At 43.3% G+C, this 22,569-nt stretch overlaps 1 protein-coding gene across 1 annotated transcript; it reads left to right on the top strand.

Annotated features, from left to right (window-relative positions):
* The first annotated feature begins 18,532 nt into the window (after window positions 1–18,532).
* On the top strand, window positions 18,533–21,670 carry LOC123257756. The gene is made up of 2 exons (XM_044717695.1): window positions 18,533–19,626; window positions 21,229–21,670. The coding sequence occupies exons 1-2, from the start codon at window positions 18,533–18,535 to the stop codon at window positions 21,668–21,670; spliced, it is 1,536 nt and encodes a 511-aa protein (XP_044573630.1).
* Window positions 21,671–22,569: the final 899 nt, after the last annotated feature.

The following is a 22,569-nucleotide window of genomic DNA, read 5'->3' as shown; positions in this document are numbered from 1 at the left end:
TGATTTGAAGAATGAAATTGAAGTCGTTTCCCTTTTTTACATTTTTACAGTTTTGGCACGGATTTACGCTGAAGCTTTGTGTTATCGAAGATCGATATTTATCGATTTATATCGGACCTCGCCTCCTTCGTTCGTACAGTTTTCGGATTACCTGCGCTTCCTTTTCCTTGTTTCCACCGATCATTCACATACATATTGTTGGCACCTAGTGCCAAGACCTACTACCCAAGCAAGATGCATCAGCAGGTCACGATATACAAGCATCAGACCTACTAGCCTATTAATAATGTAACGATAAGCATAAGTCAATATCCAACCTACTAACCCGGCACTAGTCGATGGCACCGGAAGCAGAATCAGCATTATCAGCGGGAAGAATAACCGACTGACCGAAGCAAGCCAAAACCAGCCAGCGAAGCCGAAATGCGTGTGGAAAGCAGTATATGAACAAATAATCTGAGTCAGCAGATTCAGAGGTGGGTGACCCTGGCATTAACCTTAGTTTTAGCACGTCCATAACATTGACCTTTCTTAGATTTAATTATGTATAATTTTGCATCTTATATAAGAGTTGTTCTTCTGAAATAAAGACAGTTGCCAGATCAGAGTCAATAGTCTCGTTACTCAGTGTTAAAACTATGGCACTTAAAATTGACCTACTTCATGTGATCCTGTGTAAAACGATTCACAAAGTAGGACTCTCTAAAACCTATCTACTTCGCGTTGCTCCCATGAAACGGACCACAAGTAGACCCCGCATAACCTAACCACTTCGAGTGTTGCTCCCGTGAAACGGACCACGAGGAGATCCCGCGGCATACCAGTCTATTTCGAGTGTTGCTCCCGTGAAACGGACCACCAGTAGACCCCGCGTTACCTAACCTACTTCGAGTGTTGCTCCCGTGAAACGGACCGCCAATAGGACCGGCCGATAAGGAATCTGCCAAACCACCATACCACCGGTACTTGAGGAAAACCACCCCAGGACTTCAAGCACATCAACTACAGCCTGATCACAGCAAGCGTCTGGCCAACCCTAGCAGTCCCATGCAGAATCCAGGTAAATTTAGTCAAGACTATTTACGGTCTTTGACTACGACTCCGGGACCTACTGTTACTCCCGTGAGTTCAAGTTTGACGTAGTTGCCGCATAACGCTCTTCGGACGAACATTTGGTGACCCCGACGAGATCCTTTAGGATCAAAACTTGAACACAAACCTCAACGCAATTTAACTCAAAAACAAAAAAAAACAAAAAGAGAGAGATACATCGCAACAATGGGATCAGAATAAGACCCCGTAATCCAAATGCTCATTGATGAGCAAATTGAAAGCAACATAGTCATCCAAAGGCTAATAAGAAACTTCACTAAGGACTCCGCAGAGCGTAAACTCAAGGGAGGATACTTCGAGGAGAGACTCAGACAGCTCACTCGCTCATGGACCCAGTTTCAAAAGAAAAGGTTCCAAGCTCCATGAGCTAGCACTAAGTCCGGAGAATGAGTATTTCACAAAGACCTAGAAGAGCTTGTGAAAAAATATGAAGCAATATTTTCGGATGGAATCCCATCAGTGTCAGGCCCGTCACAAAGGCCCCGGAAAACAGGCGAAAATCTCGAGCCAAAGACACAATCATCACGAGAAAACGAAGGAGAAGACCTTCGATTAACATCATTAAAACAAAGACATGAAGGACGATTAGATGATATGGAAGACTTTCTGTGCAACCGCACCGAAGGACGGGAAGTGTCCACGCACGTCAGACAACACATGAAGGAGCTATGGAAGGAAATCGTCACGGGATACCATGATCTCATCGACCTGGAACCAGCCATCAAAAATGATGAACACACCGATGACAGATTTCAGGTTGTACGAGCAGAATACTTTTCGTTTTTGAGAGAAGAATCGCAATCAACTTCAGCATCAATACAAAAACCCGCGATTGCACCTCCTTTTGTAATACCACCAGTAGAAATTCCAAAGTTTGACGGAGACTACCGGCATTGGCTACGATTCTACGAAAGTTTTACGGAATGCATCCACAATCAAGACTACAGCGATGCAGTAAAATTCCGTCATTTGGAGAATCATGTAACAGGTGAAGCACAAAATCGAATCGCAACGTCGATTGGCGGACAGACCAGTTACCAGGATGCATGGCAACGACTAAAGAATCGATACCAAAATGAACGGCTGTTGATTAAATCCGCGATCCAAGAGCTTTTCGGACAACCCAGAACAAATGGATCAGCGGACCAGCTGCGCAGCTTACATGAAACCGTGCTCCGAACGGTCGCCACTCTCAACGCACTCAAAGTGTCAACAGACAACCGGGAGCCAATCTTGATACACATCATTGAGGAAAGATTGGATCCACACACGCTGTCAGCTCTAGAACTAGCCATCACCGATCCAACCAATCGACAATCTCTAAAGGAAATGTTAGAAAACCTTGAGCGGCAGGCAACCAGTCAAGTAATAATGCAGAAAAATACGTAGACCGCATCACTTTGATCCAGTTCATCACGAGTGGTGTGCTCAGCCACAGCCCTGCTTACAGATAAGCCCACCGTTCTGTTACCAACCGCCCAAGTAGCAATACATGGACCAGCCGGACCCCCTCAGCAATGCCCCACACTCCTAGATTCTGGATCACAGATTAACATAATCACCAGAAGGATGACTGACACACTTGGACTACAATTAGAGCAATCAACACTGAACATCGCTGCACTGGGAGGAACAACTAAAAGATCACGAAAAAAGGCTGTGGTGACCCTATCATCATTAACCACTGACTTCGAAGATCAAATCAACGTCGTTGTACTACCGGAAATAATGCCCAATCAATCATCCCACCCTATACAAGCGCCAAGAAATATCTCACCTCAGTTGCGCTTAGCCGATCCTGAATTTACGCAGCTCCAAAATATTGATCTGTTGTTGGGCGCCGAAATCATCTCCCAGCTGATGAGGCCACAACAGGCATATTTGGAAGAAGGACAGCCACTACTAAAAAATACCGCGCTTGGATGGATTGTGATGGGGCCAGTGCGACCGGAATCAGCTATTAATATCAAGGAAGAACAAGTCGTCGGTAATACGGCGGCTTGAACACCGGAAACTAACGAGCCACTAAAGGGTATCGGGGAAATCGTATCGGAACAAGGTTTGATTGCATGCATCGGCAAGGAGCAAATAGTAAAATCCGGAAGATTACATAGTTCCTCCCTCATTGCGGATAAACAAGGAGAGCCGCAGACGGACCCCAAACCACAAGCCCATGGTTGTCAACTCACAACTGAAGAGCACAGAGTGCAAGGCCCAGTAACCAAGGAAAGTCAAGAAGTAGAAGTCACCTCCTATATGGCATGGGTAATATGCATCTCCAAAAGGGAGCAAGAAACAAGGTCAAGAGAGGACCAAGAGTCCTGTATGCGCACTGACCAACCAGAAAAAAGGTCTAGTACTTCATGGGATGCCCAAGGAAAATGGTTACGAGGGCGCGCAACAAGGCGAAGGAGACAATAGGTCGGATAGAATTATCGTTGGTATCTTATCGATGTTGGAGATCTCACCCACATGACTCAAAATTTTTGGTATTAACATTAGGGTTTTAGTATTTATTTTTAAGATCCACAATATTTTCTAGCGCAAGGGTACACATCGGTTCACTGAGACGGTCCAACAACAACGCACAGCCCCTATTATTGAGTACCTCAATAGGGGGGAGAATGTTGGCACCTAGTGCCAAGACCTACTACCCAATCAAGATGCATCAGCAGGTCACGATATACAAGCATCAGACCTACTAGCCTATTAATAATGTAACGATAAGCATAAGTCAATATCCAACCTACTAACCCGGCACTTGTCGATGGCACCGGAAGCAGAATCAGCATTATCAGCGGGAAGAATAACCGACTGACCGAAGCAAGCAAAAACCAGCCAGCGAAGCCGAAATGCGTGTGGAAAGCAGTACATGAACAAATAATCTGAGTCAGCAGATTCAGAGGTGGGTGACCCTGGCATTAACCTTAGTTTTAGCACGTCCATAACATTGACCTTTCTTAGATTTAATTATGTATAATTTTGCATCTTATATAAGAGTTGTTCTTCTGAAATAAAGACAGTTGCGAGATCAGAGTCAATAGTCTCGTTACTCAGTGTTGAATCTACGGCACTTAAACTACGACCTACTTCATGTGATCCTGTGTAAAACGATTCACAAAGTAGGACTCTCTAAAACCTATCTACTTCGCGTTGCTCCCATGAAACGGACCACAAGTAGACCCCGCATTACCTAACCACTTCGAGTGTTGCTCCCGTGAAACGGACCACGAGGAGATCCCGCGGCATACCAGTCTATTTCGAGTGTTGCTCCCGTGAAACGGACCACCAGTAGACCCCGCATTACCTAACCTACTTCGAGTGTTGCTCCCGTGAAACGGACCGCCAGTAGGACCGGCCGATAAGGAATCTGCCAAACCACCATACCACCGGTACTTGAGGAAAACCACCACGAGTGGTGTGCTCAGCCACAGCCCTGCTTACAGATAAGCCCACCGTTCTGTTACCAACCGCCCAAGTAGCAATACATGGACCAGCCGGACCCCCTCAGCAATGCCCCACACTCCTAGATTCTGGATCACAGATTAACATAATCACCAGAAGGATGACTGACACACTTGGACTACAATTAGAGCAATCAACACTGAACATCGCTGCACTGGGAGGAACAACTAAAAGATCACGAAAAAAGGCTGTGGTGACCCTATCATCATTAACCACTGACTTCGAAGATCAAATCAACGTCGTTGTACTACCGGAAATAATGCCCAATCAACCATCCCACCCTATACAAGCGCCAAGAAATATCTCACCTCAGTTGCGCTTAGCCGATCCTGAATTTACGCAGCTCCAAAATATTGATCTGTTGTTGGGCGCCGAAATCATCTCCCAGCTGATGAGGCCACAACAGGCATATTTGGAAGAAGGACAGCCACTACTAAAAAATACCGCGCTTGGATGGATTGTGATGGGGCCAGTGCGACCGGAATCAGCTCCTAATATCAAGGAAGAACAAGTCGTCGGTAATACGGCGGCTTGAGCACCGGAAACTAACGAGCCACTAAAGGGTATCGGGGAAATCGTATCGGAACAAGGTTTGATTGCATGCATCGGCAAGGAGCAAATAGTAAAATCCGGAAGATTACATAGTTCCTCCCTCATTGCGGATAAACAAGGAGAGCCGCAGACGGACCCCAAACCACAAGCCCATGGTTGTCAACTCACAACTGAAGAGCACAGAGTGCAAGGCCCAGTAACCAAGGAAAGTCAAGAAGTAGAAGTCACCTCCTATATGGCATGGGTAATATGCATCTCCAAAAGGGAGCAAGAAGCAAGGTCAAGAGAGGACCAAGAGTCCTGTATGCGCACTTAAAATTGACCTACTTCATGTGATCCTGTGTAAAACGATTCACAAAGTCTTCCTTCACTTCATAGCGAACGGTCGTGATTATTTTTTGCGCTTGCGATAAATTCTATTTTTGCCAAACGCGGGTTTGAAACCTTAATTTAAACACTTTGTTTTCATTACTAATATTGTGTCTTAATATTAAAGTTATACCCGTATCGCTACGCGCTTGTGCAGTGTCATATTTGGGTGAGCATTTAATAAAATTAAAAAGTCGCAATCCAAATATAGCTCTGCTTCTTTTTTACTCTCTGCCTTTTTAATTTTTGCAGTTAATTGCTTGTCTTATCTTTTTGCGCGCATTTCTTTACACTTGCGCTCTCCCGTAGCTCTCTCTTTACTAACACTCTCCTCTACCTACTCTTTTATTAACCTTCGTTGGTACAGTGGTTGAAGGCTTATTTGTTTAAAATAAAAAAAAAAAAAATAATAATAATAATAAAATATTTAATTTTTAATTTTTTTTTTTAATTTTTCTAATTAATACTTTAAAATGGAATACAATGTTGTCTGCTCTTTAAAATCGTGCAATAAGCCGATATCTGCGTCCCAGGCCAGCATCTATTGTTGGCTATGCGAAAGTGTCTCACATGCCAAATGTGCTGGCCTTTCTGCATCTTTCTCGGATGCCATATCCCGCCGTGTTGGCCTCCATTATTGCTGCAGTGGGTGCCGCGCTGTCCAAGATGAAATGAGATCATTCATGCGACAGATCAAGAGTGGGTTTAAAGATTTGATCGTTGGTTTCCGAAAAATCAACGATCAACTCAGTGCGCTGGATGTTCAATTCAATAGCCTTCAGCTGTTGAATGAATCTCCTAAGCGGAAAAAATCTGCTACTAGGGAAGTTGCAGCTCCAGTAATCGCGGAACAGCTGGATCCTCCCGCAATAACGCAGCCGCTCATTTCCCTTGCTACTCCAAGAGCAGGGACGGTAAATGAAAAGTCAGCACCCGAATTTACCGTAGCAGAGCAAAATTTGTCTGCTTTGTCCTCCATGGCATCACTCCAAGTGATTCCCAGGAATACCCTTGAATTAACCCCCATAGCTTCCACTAGAAATGGTAACCCGCCGCCCGGACCCCCGGAACGGACTGATGCCGCGGTATTACCGACCGTGGCACCAAAACCATTACAGGTAATACCACCTGTTAGACAAATATTTGTCTCACGGCTAGCCCCCGATACCTCGGAGATTGATATCTCGGATTATATCAAAGCCAAAACCAAGGCCGTTATTAGAGTGGAAGACATTAGGAAATTTAAATACTCCTACTCGAGGCGCATGTCATCCTTCATGATACGTGTGCCAGTGCCGATGTTTGTGACAATATGTTCGCCTGGCTTCTGGCCAGAGGACATATTTGTACAAGAGCATCAGCCGAGTAAGGTAAAGAAAAAAAATTCGAAGCCTGCTGGAGTCAAGCTCTCAACATCTGTCCAATCCGACTCTTCAAAAAACTAACACGTTCTATCAATCTTACCTATCAGAACTGTCGGGGCCTACGTAGCAAGCTCCCTAGACTTTATTCTGATAGTCTTTCCTTTGCGTCCCATATTATAGTCTTTACTGAAACTTGGTTAAAGCCGGAGATCTTTTGCTCCGAAGTTTTTCCAAGTAGGTACACCACTTTTAGACGTGACCGACCTCTGCGAAGAGGAGGAGGAGTCTTAATTTCTATTGACTCCAATTTCGTTTCTGAAGAGGTAAAGTTACCAGAGTTTGGTGATTTCGAATTTATTTGCGTTAAAGTCATATTGTCTGCTCAATCATTGTTTATTACATGTTCTTACATTCCACCATCTTCCGAGCCGCCTACACACTGGCATCACTTGTCGGCTATACAGGCTGTTACCAATCTTATGTCAGATATTGACCTTCTGATAGTTCTTGGCGACTTTAATTTACCAGAACTCAATTGGTCAATTACTGAAAATTTAACTTTCTTATCACTTTCCACCCATCACGCTTTCACGGCGGGCATCTTTGACTTGTCCCTAGGCCAGATCAACCATGTTAGAAATTCGTTAGGTCGGCTTCTTGACTTATGTTTTGTATCTGATCCAGATAGTACCACACTTTCCAGAGCGTTGCCCCTCTCAACCCCTGAAGATCCATACCACCCAACGCTTGAAGTTTCAATTGAAACCAATTCTGGTGTCAATCAGAAGCCTTCCTGCGTATCAAAGAAGATTCGTTGTTTTCGTAAGGCTGATTTTCGTAAACTTAATTTATTAATTGATACTTTTGACTGGTCCGATATTCTGGCATGCACTGATATAAATATCATCCTAGATAAATTTTATTTGACATTAAATTCATTTTTTGACTTAAGCGTGCCGTGGAAATATCCGTCCACTACAAATAATCCCCCTTGGTTTACAAGGTGCCTAACAAAATTAAAAACATATAAAGACAGGCTTTTAAATAAATATAAAAGAACCTGTAGCAGCATAGATTTCTCAAGATACTTAATAGCTCGGCTAAATTTCACCGTGCATAACGCTGAATGTTATAAAAATTATATTCGCCGCTGTCGGATTCAGTTCACTCAGGATCCAAAGCAGTTTTATAACTTTGTAAACACGAAGCGTAAACATGTATCTTTTCCTTCCCTACTTACGTATCAAAATTTATCAGCGACTTCGGATCAGGCCATTGCGGATTTATTCGCAAAATTTTTCCAAACAACTTATTTACCTCCTAACACTTCAGATCAGCCATACGCTTACAACATTCAACCAACTAATAGTATATTTGTTCCATTTCTTTCTGAAAACAATATACTATTGGATCTTCAAAAGGTAAAACCAGTTTATTCGCCAGGCCCCGACGGAGTACCAGCCTGTGTGCTAAAATACTGTGCTAGGGCTCTGTGCAAACCTCTTCAAAAACTATTTAACTTATCTTTGGAATCTTCGATTTTCCCCTTTAAATAGAAGGAATCTTTCACAATTCCTCTGCACAAAAAGGGAAAAAAATCCGATGCTGCCAACTACAGAGGCATCTCAAAATTGTCAGCGATTCCAAAGTTATTCGAAAAATTAATAACTCCTCATTTGCAACACCTATGCTCATCAATAATTTCTCCATGTCAGCATGGTTTCATTAAGCGTCGCTCTACCACCACTAATTTATTGGAGTTGACATCCTTTGTTTTAGATGGCTTCCAAAAGGGACTTCAAACTGATGTTATTTACACAGACTTTAGTAAAGCATTTGATTCAGTTAATAACTCACTCTTGTTGAGTAAACTAAATCTTTTGGGATTCTCAACCGACCTCATTACGTGGATCTCCAGCTATTTAAATGGAAGAACACAGAGAGTCTTATTTAAAAATCAATACTCCCGCTTAGTCCGTGCCACATCTGGTGTCCCTCAAGGAAGCCATCTTGGCCCATTACTATTCACTCTTTTTATAAATGACTTGCCCCCATCCATAACGAACGGTACTAATGTACGCAGACGATGTTAAGCTTTGTCTGCAATATAAGTTCCCGTCTGCCCAAAACAGACTCCAGTCGGATCTTGACAATTTTCAAAAATGGTGTTTAGCTAATGACTTAGTACTTAACGGATCAAAATGCAAACTTATGTCTTTTTATCGTACTAGTCCTCACCAGGCTTCGTACAATCTCTCTGGGATTGCCTTAGAAAAATTAACTCAGGTGAATGATCTTGGTGTCCTCTTAGACATAAAACTTAAATTTTCCGACCATATTTCTTCAATGGTTAATAAGGCTAAAGGTGTTGTCGGTTTTATTAAAAGATGGGCTTAGGAATTTAACGACCCTTACATTACTAAAAGCTTATTTATATCCTTGGTCCGCCCGATACTGGAGTACGGTTCATGTGTCTGGTGTCCCCAATACGGTGTTCATCAAGACCGCATAGAATCCGTACAAAAAAACTTCTTATTATTTGCTCTTAGGGGACTTAACTGGGACGCAAATCTTCACCTACCTTCGTATAATAGTAGACTCCTACTAATAAACTTACCCTCCTTAAAAAATCGTAGAACAATGCTGGGTGTCGTTTTCCTACACAACCTTATTAATGGTGATGTAGATAGCCAGCACTTACTAACACGCTTACAGTTTAACGTTCCGAATAGAAGGACCAGAAACTTTAGTCCTTTATTCTTAAGCCATTGTAGATCGACATATGCACAGCATGATCCCCTTAGGATTTTATGTTCGAACTACAATGCACAGTGGTTGCGCCCATAGGCCAAAAATAAAAAAAGTCATAACAACAAAAATATAGGAAAAGTAAACAAATCACTTCTAAATTGTCCAAACTTCTTTGTGGCATACTAGGTTTGTCCGGAAAATTAACCGTTCTCTGTAAAAATAAAATTGAAGTTGAGTGCAGGTGTTCATTTTCACAGTGCATCTTGCGCGCATCGCGAATTTTCCAGAACAAAACCGAACTTTGAAGTGGTCAGATAATTTATTACGTATCCAAATTTAAAATATTTGTAATGGATTTTGAAGTTGAAGGTTTTTTCTAAAATTTGAGATATTATAAAAAATCGTACTTGTTAAACTGTTCTTGTTATATTAATTTGAAAAAATACATGTTTTTTGTCTATACGCACGTCTTTTTTATGTTTAAGTAGACTTTTACATATGTTCCCCCCCGATTCCCCCTTTATGAGTGATATCAGTGCATTTGCCAATGTTTTCAGGTAATAAAAATGTTAAGTTTAGCTGCCGATTTTTGCCGATTTGTATATACTCATTAATAAACTCAAGCTATCTTACTATATTCAAGGTCAAATTCGCTACGCAATCTGCTGCTCTTCGTTTGCTGTTGGGATGTTTGCTGTTGGGATGATTTGCATATAATAGTTTTGATTTATTTTTTGTTTATTCCATTGCTTTAAACTTTATTAAGTTCTTCTTATAAGTGTGTTTTCTCACGTTTATATGCTTTTAATGTATGGTGCAGCGAAGAGGGCTTACAGAATTTTATGTTGATGAAGTCTTATAACTCTTTCTTTATACAAATATAAGTAAACATCAATATTTAGTTTGTTTTTTTAATAGTAAGACTTCCCTCAACTTAATAGTTACGTAACTCTTAGGGATTACAATTTAATTGCAATGGTCTGTATAATATTATTTCTCTTTCTTCCCTGTCAAATTTGAAAACCTCCATTTTAAATTACCTACAAGAACATACTAATTCGTCCTCGTTTTCTTTATAATCCTTCTATTTAAACTTATATACTATACTCATTATACTAACTCGAATTTATTCCCGCGATTCGAGCCGTACGTTATGCGGCAGGCGCCCCTCGGTCGGTTGGGCGGGATGTGCGCTGTACGTATGCAGTGGGAACCGCGCGAAAAAAAAAAGTAGGACTCTCTAAAACCTATCTACTTCGCGTTGCTCCCATGAAACGGACCACAAGTAGACCCCGCATTTCCTAACCACTTCGAGTGTTGCTCCCGTGAAACGGACCACGAGGAGATCCCGCGGCATACCAGTCTATTTCGAGTGTTGCTCCCGTGAAACGGACCACCAGTAGACCCCGCGTTACCTAACCTACTTCGAGTGTTGCTCCCGTGAAACGGACCGCCAGTAGGACCGGCCGATAAGGAATCTGCCAAACCACCATACCACCGGTACTTGAGGAAAACCACCCCAGGACTTCAAGCACATCAACTCCAGCCTGATCACAGCAAGCGTCTGGCCAACCCTAGCAGTCCCATGCAGAATCCAGGTAAATTTAGTCAAGACTATTTACGGTCTTTGACTACGACTCCGGGACCTTCCGTTACTCCCGTGAGTTCAAGTTTGACGTAGTTGCCGCATAACGCTCTACGGACGAACATTTGGTGACCCCGACGTGATCCTTTAGGATCACAACTTGAACACAAACCTCAACGCAATTTAACTCAAATTGCTCAAAAAGCTTGAAAAAGGTTCCAAGCTCCATGAGCTAGCACTAAGTCCTGAGAATGAGTATTTCACAAAGGCCAAAGCGCTAGAAGAGCTTGTGAAAAAATATGAAGCAATATTTTCGGATGGAATCTCATCAGTGTCAGGCCCGTCACAAAGGCCCCGGAAAACAGGCGAAAATCTCGAGCCAAAGGCACAATCATCACGAGGAAACGAAGGAGAAGACCTTCGATTAACATCATTAAAACAAAGACATGAAGGACGATTAGATGATATGGAAGACTTTCTGTGCAACCGCACCGAAGGACGGGAAGTGTCCACGCACGTCAGACAACACATGAAGGAGCTATGGAAGGAAATCGTCACGGGATACCATGATCTCATCGACCTGGAACCAGCCATCAAAAATGATGAACACACCGATGACAGATTTCAGGTTGTACGAGCAGAATACTTTTCGTTTTTGAGAGAAGAATCGCAATCAACTTCAGCATCAATACAAAAACCCGCGATTGCACCTCTGTTTGTAATACCACCAGTAGAAATTCCAAAGTTTGACGGAGACTACCGGCATTGGCTACGATTCTACGAAAGTTTTACGGAATGCATCCACAATCAAGACTACAGCGATGCAGTAAAATTCCGTCATTTGGAGAATCATGTAACAGGTGAAGCACAAAATCTAATCGCAACGTCGATTGGCGGACAGACCAGTTACCAGGATGCATGGCAACGACTAAAGAATCGATACCAAAATGAACGGCTGTTGATTAAATCCGCGATCCAAGAGCTTTTCGGACAACCCAGAACAAATGGATCAGCGGACCAGCTGCGCAGCTTACATGAAACCGTGCTCCGAACGGTCGCCACTCTCAACGCACTCAAAGTGTCAACAGACAACCGGGAGCCAATCTTGATACACATCATTGAGGAAAGATTGGATCCACACACGCTGTCAGCTCTAGAACTAGCCATCACCGATCCAACCAATCGACAATCTCTAAAGGAAATGTTAGAAAACCTTGAGCGGCAGGCAACCAGTCAAGTAATAATGCAGAAAAATACGTAGACCGCACCACTTTGATCCAGTTCATCACGAGTGGTGTGCTCAGCCACAGCCCTGCTTACAGATAAGCCCACCGTTCTGTTACCAACCGCCCAAGTAGCAATACATGGACCAGCCGGACCCCCTCAGCAATGCCCCACACTCCTAGATTCTGGATCACAGATTAACATAATCACCAGAAGGATGACTGACACACTTGGACTACAATTAGAGCAATCAACACTGAACATCGCTGCACTGGGAGGAACAACTAAAAGATCACGAAAAAAGGCTGTGGTGACCCTATCATCATTAACCACTGACTTCGAAGATCAAATCAACGTCGTTGTACTACCGGAAATAATGCCCAATCAACCATCCCACCCTATACAAGCGCCAAGAAATATCTCACCTCAGTTGCGCTTAGCCGATCCTGAATTTACGCAGCTCCAAAATATTGATCTGTTGTTGGGCGCCGAAATCATCTCCCAGCTGATGAGGCCACAACAGGCATATTTGGAAGAAGGACAGCCACTACTAAAAAATACCGCGCTTGGATGGATTGTGATGGGGCCAGTGCGACCGGAATTAGCTCCTAATATCAAGGAAGAACAAGTCGTCGGTAATACGGCGGCTTGAACACCGGAAACTAACGAGCCACTAAAGGGTATCGGGGAAATCGTATCGGAACAAGGTTTGATTGCATGCATCGGCAAGGAGCAAATAGTAAAATCCGGAAGATTACATAGTTCCTCCCTCATTGCGGATAAACAAGGAGAGCCGCAGACGGACCCCAAACCACAAGCCCATGGTTGTCAACTCACAAGTGAAGAGCACAGAGTGCAAGGCCCAGTAACCAAGGAAAGTCAAGAAGTAGAAGTCACCTCCTATATGGCATGGGTAATATGCATCTCCAAAAGGGAGCAAGAAGCAAGGTCAAGAGAGGACCAAGAGTCCTGTATGCGCACTGACCAACCAGAAAAAAGGTCTAGTACTTCATGGGATGCCCAAGGAAAATGGTTACGAGGGCGCGCAACAAGGCGAAGGAGACAATAGGTCGGATAGAATTATCGTTGGTATCTTATCGATGTTGGAGATCTCACCCACATGACTCAAAATTTTTGGTATTAACATTAGGGTTTTAGTATTTAGTTTTAAGATCCACAATATTTTCTAGCGCAAGGGTACACATCGGTTCACTGAGACGGTCCAACAACAACGCACAGCCCCTATTATTGAGTACCTCAATAGGGGGGAGAATGTTGGCACCTAGTGCCAAGACCTACTACCCAATCAAGATGCATCAGCAGGTCACGATATACAAGCATCAGACCTACTAGCCTATTAATAATGTAACGATAAGCATAAGTCAATATCCAACCTACTAACCCGGCACTAGTCGATAGCACCGGAAGCAGAATCAGCATTATCAGCGGGAAGAATAACCGACTGACCGAAGCAAGCAAAAACCAGCCAGCGAAGCCGAAATGCGTGTGGAAAGCAGTACATGAACAAATAATCTGAGTCAGCAGATTCAGAGGTGGGTGACCCTGGCATTAACCTTAGTTTTAGCACGTCCATAACATTGACCTTTCTTAGATTTAATTATGTATAATTTAGCATCTTATATAAGAGTTGATCTTCTGAAATAAAGACAGTTGCGAGATCAGAGTCAATAGTCTCGTTACTCAGTGTTGAATCTACGGCACTTAAAATTGACCTACTTCATGTGATCCTGTGTAAAACGATTCACAAAGTAGGACTCTCTAAAACCTATCTACTTCGCGTTGCTCCCATGAAACGGACCACAAGTAGACCCCGCATTTCCTAACCACTTCGAGTGTTGCTCCCGTGAAACGGACCACGAGGAGATCCCGCGGCATACCAGTCTATTTCGAGTGTTGCTCCCGTGAAACGGACCACCAGTAGACCCCGCGTTACCTAACCTACTTCGAGTGTTGCTCCCGTGAAACGGACCGCCAGTAGGACCGGCCGATAAGGAATCTGCCAAACCACCATACCAACGGTACTTGAGGAAAACCACCCCAGGACTTCAAGCACATCAACTCCAGCCTGATCACAGCAAGCGTCTGGCCAACCCGAGCAGTCCCTTGCAGAATCCAGGTAAATTTAGTCAAGACTATTTACGGTCATTGACTACGACTACGGGACCTACCGTTACTCCCGTGAGTTCAAGTTTGACGTAGTTGCAGCATAATGCTCTACGGACGAACACATATATCATATATATATCTCTGATCTCTGTTCCAAATCGAGCTGAAAGATTTTTTTCCTTTTCGAAGACCTTTTTCGAAGGTTTTTTTGGTGTGTTGTGTTTTGTTGTGTTTAGGTGTAAGGTGTTAGGTGGCGCGCGGACGGAGTTGGAGATTGAGATTGAGAGGAGAAATAGCCGAATATCGATTGCCGAAATTAGAAGAAGAATACACAATATAATTTTTTGATGATTTTTTTTTTTAAATTTTTGTTTTTTGTAATTAACAAATAATGTAAAAAGTAAGGATCCAAGATGGATTCCTTGAGGCACTCAAGATGTGACACGGACTAAACGCGAGTGAACATCTTAAAAGCAAATACTTTGGAGTTTTATCGCTAAGTAGCGAAATCCAGATTTGGAGATTTTTGTAAAAGAAGCGATTGGTTGACAAAGTCAAATGCTTCACTGAAGTAAGAGTAAATGACGTAAATAATATGCAAGCTTTTTAAGTTGGTAGTGGTGGAGCAGGGCTTCAAAAAGTTTGTTATTGAACTACAAAGGTATTGCAAATTTGGAGTGATAAGTTATTAAACAAAATGTGGAATTACAGACAATTTTGAACTGCCTCTGTAATTGCCAGTGTGGGATTTTTTACCATTTTTATGGAGAGAAATAATCTAAGGAGCTTAATGAGAGGCTTGCACAGTGCCTCGGGCTGAACCTTAAGAAAATTTCATAACACCCCACTTTTATCAAAAAATGAGCAGAGGCTGATTGGATATTTTAAGTGTAAGGGGAGCTGGAATGGTGCTAGGTGAATTCTTTAAAAAAAAATGAGTTTGAGTTTCAAATGTAATAATATGAGTTTCAAATGTAAGCAGAGGAGGAAAAGATACATTTTTACGCTCAGTGTTAACGCAAAGTTGCGTAAAAACGCAAAGTTAAAAATTGAGATATCGGATGAGAGAAAGGGTTGCACGCGGTGTCCGGCCAGATCTCGTCGTCTAATGGGCGGGTTCTGAAACACCCCCTTCTCTCCCCTCGATGCTGCCTCGGGAATCATAAATTATTTCGATAATGATGCGTGCGCGACCTCACTAACCGCGTAGGTCAAACTCGGGCTCCTTAGGACGGTGTATATCAGAATCCTTCGGGGATCCCTAAGAATGTACATGGCATGGGCTGGCGGCAGGGCGGTGGCAAAACAAACGAGGCATTATAAACTTCATATTTATTCCTTAAAGAAAGGCCTTAAATCTCTAAATAACATCCTTATTCAAGCTTCCTAAATATCCTAATACTTCAATATGTATTCCTTCTTGCTACGCTTAACAATATCTTATCGCTAAAGATTTGCGAACTTAAATGTATATTCAATTTGATAGGATTTGTGGACGCGCGCTCAATTTCATGACATAGGATTTTAATTGCTAAAAGCGCTCCACTACAAAGTCCGTGTACGGAAGTGGGCCACGTTCGATTTTCATTCCTTTCTTAACTCTGTTCAATGCAGCAAGGTGGTCAGCTGTCTAACTGGTGGCGCCTCTTGGGCCGGAACTCGGAAAACGTGGAAGAATATTCATCGGAGAATTCCGCATCGCTTCAGCTGGCTTGGCATAGATTGAAGATTACTCACTTTTTGTATCCGCGACGAGTCGTTGAAGCGCTTCCACTAATCGAGGCTGGAAAAGAAAATATGCAATTCGGGAGGACTCTTGCCTAACCCGTTATCAATGCCAACAACAAAACACTCAGCCAGCAGCAGTGCTCTAGCTTGAAATCTCCGGACACTACATCCTCTTCTCCGCTTTCGGCACCGTTAGGCCATCAGTCGGACGAGTCTCTCCGCTCCCTTGAATAACATAGCGCTCCTGCTCCTAAAGGATACCGCCTATTTTACGGCGACTCCTCCGATCGACGGGGTGCTCCTTGAAAGCGCCGCCAGCACTCCGTCCTTAGCTTCACTCCTCCAGGATGACGCCTACTGCACGGCGGCTCCTGTGAGGTTAGGGCCGAACCCTACCCGAGTCTCCAGCGGAGCGCCCCTTAAAGCGTCGCGAACGCTCCAGCTGCTTCAGCTCCGGTCGAGCTCACTGTATTCCTAGCTCCAAACTTGGTTTCGATGTCCCTTCTCCGCCCCGCCTCTCGGGCGGCCGGATGGCGAGATTTGCGCCGCAACTGAGACTCGCTCTGCTTCTTCTGGCCGATCGTTGCTCGCACCACGCCTCGCTGCCATTAGGGATCTAGCTTTACCGCTTGACCCTTGATCGACAAAGCCCTCCACGAAATGCTAAATAGGGTCCTACTATGCGATCGGGCTGCCACGTAGGCTGATTCACCGCACCCCCCCGGGTTACCACCCCGGTAGACCTATCGCCAACATTACAAAATGCCCCCTTCTCAAAAGCTAGAACAGGGTCCCAAAGAATCCTGTTTAGCTAACCCACGGAGGCGATAACTACTGCTTCAAATCTTTGGCATGATGGGTACTTATCACTCGCCCTTGCATGTCCTCCGATACAGCTAACTGCTGCACCTGTATCCAGTAGTCCAAGAACTGCCTCTCCTAACCACCTGTCCTCGGCATGAGGACGTTTGTCTGAGGTCTTATACCTTATCGTTTCCACCGTCTTCATTGACTGCCAATACCGCCTTAATCTATTAATGTTCCTTAACCTATTCTTACTCTCTATCTTAGCCTTACTACACTCTTCTCTGAACTCATTTCCTACTTGTCCTAGCTCACACCTGACGGAACGCGCCGAGATGGACGATCCGCCATATTCGCTCGCCCGTTTTTTAGACATTTTGGACTCGATGGCTTGTAGACATTCAGTGCTCCACACCCAGAACAGAAAACTTTCCACTTTCCCGAGCAGTCGAGGTACCTGTGACACTCCTTTCTTCCAGTAGCTAAGAGCCACTGCCTCATGCCCTTTCCTAAATAGTCGCCCTATTCCCGGGTCTTCCCTTCATTACCGTAGCTCCCACTAGGCTGATCGTAGCCTCCTGTACTCTCTTCTCCTTCCCTCTCTGATTGCGCCCTTTGGTGGAACAGTCTGTTCATTTGCGCTGACAGTTGTTCCAACAGAGTCGCCTGCACGGCGCTGATTAATTGGGACACAATCTCCTTCTCCTCTTCTTCTTCCCTCTCTGATTGCGCCCTTTGGTGGAACAGTCTGTCCATTTGCGCTGACAGTTGTTCCAACAGAGTCGCCTGCACGGCGCTGATTAATTGGGACACAATCGAACTCAATTCCGCTGTACTTCCTGCCGACGAGCTCGTTTGGCTGGTCCCACAGGGTAAATCTGCTCTGCGAGTCAGCTGACTCGTGCTCGCGCCAATCATATCGCCAACTTCGATGTAGCGTGTGTTGTTTTACACGCTTTGTGGAGCTCGTGTCCGCACTTGGTTCTGGCTCTGCCGGTTGCCATTTCTTTATTCCATAATGGGCAGACGGGCACCTTCACAGGTGTCGCTGCCCCCTTCTCTGCCTCTGCTGGGTTCATCCTTTCTTTTTTCCTTTCTTGCTTAGCCTGAAAAATACTCGCTTTTCAAATACCAAAACTCTAAAACTGAACTTCGCCTCCGTTCTTAGTTTGCCAACCGCCATTGCACGCTGCCAGCGTGGGGTCGTGGGTTCGAGCCCCACTCATGGAAGCTTTTCATGACCTGCTTATCTTTCGGCATAATATGTTTAATGGAATTTTTCTAGTCCCATTACACATACCATGTTGGAAAGACGGCATTCCCGGACGTCGTCAGATGGCAGCCCCATCTCTGGGATAGGTCGCACCCGGCTAATCACCGGATCGACTGAAAATAAATGATTACAGAAACAAATACAAGATATGAAGAAAATAATCACCCCCCCAACCCGATGACGACCATTCGCATTATGAAACAGACACGAATTGGACAAAGGAACGTGAGGACTTTAATGGAACCAACCAGATTGGCGCAGTTTGAAGGAGAAATGGAGAAAATGCAGATCGCAATTGCAGGCATCAGCGAAATGAGATGGAGAGGGAACGGGACAACAACAACATCAACTGGCAACCTAGTGATGCACAGCGGGAGCAATGATGGTGGCAGGAATGGAGTAGGAATTTACATGTCCAAACAGTTCAAGCAGACACTAATCTCCTGGAGCCCAATATCCGACAGAATCATCAGTGCCAGATTCCGATGCAATGCTAGGCACATCACCATCGTACAGTGCTATGCCCCAACAGAAGACGCCAGCGATGACATCAAAGATGACTTCTACAACGCCCTCACATCTTCACTCACCAGGATTGGAAGAGGAGACGTCAAAATACTCATGGGAGACTTCAACGCAAAAATTGGCCCCAACAACAATGGACTAGAAACAATAATGGGAAAACATGGTGTTGGCTCACACAGCAATAACGGTGATAGACTTATCGACTTGTGCCAAACATTCCAACTGGTCATTGGTGGCACTGTATTTCCACACAAGGAAGTCCATAAATACACATGGACATCTCCAAATGGGCATACACGCAACCAAATTGACCACATCTGCATAAGTAAGAAATGGAGACGCTCACTAATGGATGTAAGAAATAGGAGAGGCGCGTCAATCGACAGTGACCACGAGTTGGTAGTCGGGGAGCTCATCATCAAGCTCAGACGAAACCACAACACCGGCACCAGGAACACAAGAAGACCGCCTCCTCTTAACCTACATCGACTTGGCGACTCCACTCTATCTACCAGAATGGCAACAACGCTACGTGAGCAACTAGGGCCGCAGCAGGAGGAGCACTCATGGGAGTTGACATGCAGAATACTGAGAAGCACAGCGGAGGAGGTGCTTGGCACCCGACAACGCAGACAAGTGGATTGGATATCGACACACACATGGGATCTTATCAACAGACGGAACAGCCTCAAATCTAGAGCGGATCACGACTGCAGAGTTCGAGGTGAATACAACGAGCTATGCAAGTTGGTGAAAAAATCTGCTAGAAATGATAAGAGGAAATTACTGGACAGGCTTGCTGAAAACGCAGAAAGCGCAGCAAACGCAAACAATATGCGTGCACTGTACCAGATAACACGGTGCGACAGTGAAAAAACACTTGTGAAACGAGATAGTGTAGGTTGTTAATCTGGTCGAAGAGAACTCAAAAATATTTTTTTTATATTTTTGGAACCCTCCAATTTTTTTTTATTTAAAAAAAAACCGTTTTTCGGGACTTTTTTGCGCTTAAAAATTCCTGAACGCGTTTTTTTCAACCGATTTCAAAATTTTCGCTGTTTTTCAATAGTTAAATGTTGTAGCTTTTGAAAAAAAAATATATCTTCGATTTTGTTGAACAAAAAGGGCAAAAAAAAAAAGGAAACGAGATAGTGTAGGTTGTTAATCTGGTCGAAGAGAACTCAAAAATATTTTTTTTATATTTTTGGAACCCTCCAATTTTTTTTTATTTAAAAAAAACCGTTTTTCGGGACTTTTTTGCGCTTAAAAATTCCTGAACGCGTTTTTTCAACCGATTTCAAAATTTTCGCTGTTTTTCAATAGTTAAATGTTGTAGCTTTTGAAAAAAAAATATATCTTCGATTTTGTTGAACAAAAAGGGCAAAATTTTTACACCTGAAACTGAAGTTTTCGACTTTTATTCGTGTTTTTCGGATTTTGATGCCAGTTTTTCGGTGCAACTTACAACAATTCGGCCATTTTTGATACATATCAATGTTGACTCATTAATACTGAATAAAACGAGACAAATTTCATAAAAAAATAATGAAAATTGGTGAAGTTATAACGCTTTTCCTAAAAAGAGTCACTTCAACCTAGCGTGCGCTCCGGAGTACCTGTGTGTATGTCAGGAATATGCTCTTCTTCTTATAGTGCTCCCATGGTTTTATTGACTTTTTTTGGGAAAAGCGTTAAAACTTCAACAATTTGTATTATTTTTTAATGAAATTTGTCTCGTTCTATTCGGTATTATTGAGACAATATTAATATGTGGCATAAATGACAAACTTTTTGTCAGAAGAAAGCAATATACTCTTATTTTTATACACATTGTTCCTCCGAAGCGCCCGCTAGGTTGAGTTGACTTTTTTTGGGAAAAGCGTTATAACTTCACCAATTTTCATAATTTTTTGATGAAATTTGTCTCGTTTTATTCTGAATGAATGAGACAACATTGATATGTATCAAAAATGGCCGAATTTTTGTAAGTTGTACCGAAAAACTGGCATCAAAATCCGAAAAACACAAATAAAAGTCGAAAACTTTAGTTTCAGGTGTACAAATTTTGTCCTTTTTGTTCAACAAAATCGAAGATATATTTTTTTTTCAAAAGCTACAACATTTAACTATTGAAAAACACCGAAAATTTTGAAATCGGTTGAAAAAAAACGCGTTCAGGAATTTTTAAGCGCAAAAAAGTCCCGAAAAAACGGTTTTTTTTTAAATAAAAAAAAATTGGAGGGTTCCAAAAATATAAAAAAAATATTTTTGAGTTCTCTTCGACCAGATTAACAACCTACACTATCTCGTTTCCCAAGTGTATTTCGTTTTTTTTTTTTGTCGCACAGTGTAATTGGACAACTATCCGGAAAATGTCAAAGGCAAACCCATCCAGTGCGAGATTCAACCGGAAAACTCCTTACAGAAGAAGAGGCACAAATCCAAAGATGGCGACAACACTTCATGGAGATCAGCTGCACAGAACAACCAAGCAGCATACAAGAAGACTCCTTAAGTGGCATGTCAAGCAATAACATCAGGATATCACCCACCGCACCATCAGTTAGAGAAATCAAGGAAGCAATCAGGAAACTTAAGAACAACGAAGCGGCTGGAGATGACGGCATACCGGCCGAGCTTCTCCAGATAGACTCGCAACTAATGGCCGAAACATTGCATCCACATTTCACCAACATATGGGAAAGTGAGCGAATCCCAGCATCCTGGAAAAAAGGAATCATCGTCAAGCTACCGAAGAAAGGAGACCTCAGTGACTGCAACAATTGGTGAGGAATTACCCTGTTGAACACAAGCTACAAAATACTTGCCACCCTATTAAACGAACGTCTTCAGGAAAAAATCGAGACAACACTGCGAGATGAGCAAGGAGGATTCAGACCACACAGGAGTTGCGTAGATCAGGCAAACACACTACGCGCAATTACCGAACAAGCTGTGGAATGGCGATCACCCTTGTATCTCCTGTTCATCGACTTCCAAAAGGCATTCGATTCAATAGACAGAACAGCGATATGGCGAGCACTTGCAAGGAAGGGAGTGCCAGTGAAGATCATCAGCATAATAAAAGCTATGTACGATGATGCGGATCTGGCCGTACTGCACAACGGAAAAATAAGTGCACCCTTTCAGACAAACACTGGAGTAAAGCAAGGATGCCCCCTATCACCACTTCTGTTCAATTTGGTAATCGACGAAACTATAAGAGAAGTATGCAGACCCAGGCGTGGAATCACATGGAGCTTCACCCGACAGCTTGAAGATCTGGACTACGCGGATGACATCTGCCTTCTCGCTCATAAATTCGGAGATATCCAAGCTAAAGCAAATGACCTCGAGACCCGAGCCAATTCAGTCGGACTAACAATCAACGCATCAAAAACAACTTTGTTGTTTTTAGGCGATGCGCATCAATAATTCCAGCCAAAGCAACATAACCATTGGAGGAAAAACTATCGATTTCGTCGACAGTTTTAACTACCTGGGATGTGTCATAGCAGCCAATGGTGGAGTGGAAAGAGATGTAGACAGTCGACTGAGCAAAGCAAGATCTGCATTTGGAAGACTACACCGAGTATGGAGAAACCAGCAAATAAATAGAAAAACAAAGCTACGCATCTTCAACTCGTGTGTTAAATCCATACTACTGTACGGATCGGAGACGTGGCTGA

The sequence above is a fragment of the Drosophila ananassae genome (assembly GCF_017639315.1).
Source record: "Drosophila ananassae strain 14024-0371.13 chromosome 4 unlocalized genomic scaffold, ASM1763931v2 tig00000054, whole genome shotgun sequence".
Classification (NCBI taxonomy): Eukaryota; Metazoa; Arthropoda; class Insecta; order Diptera; family Drosophilidae; genus Drosophila; species Drosophila ananassae.
The sequence above is the reverse complement of the archived record's forward strand: the minus strand, read 5'-3'. Positions and strand labels throughout refer to the sequence as shown.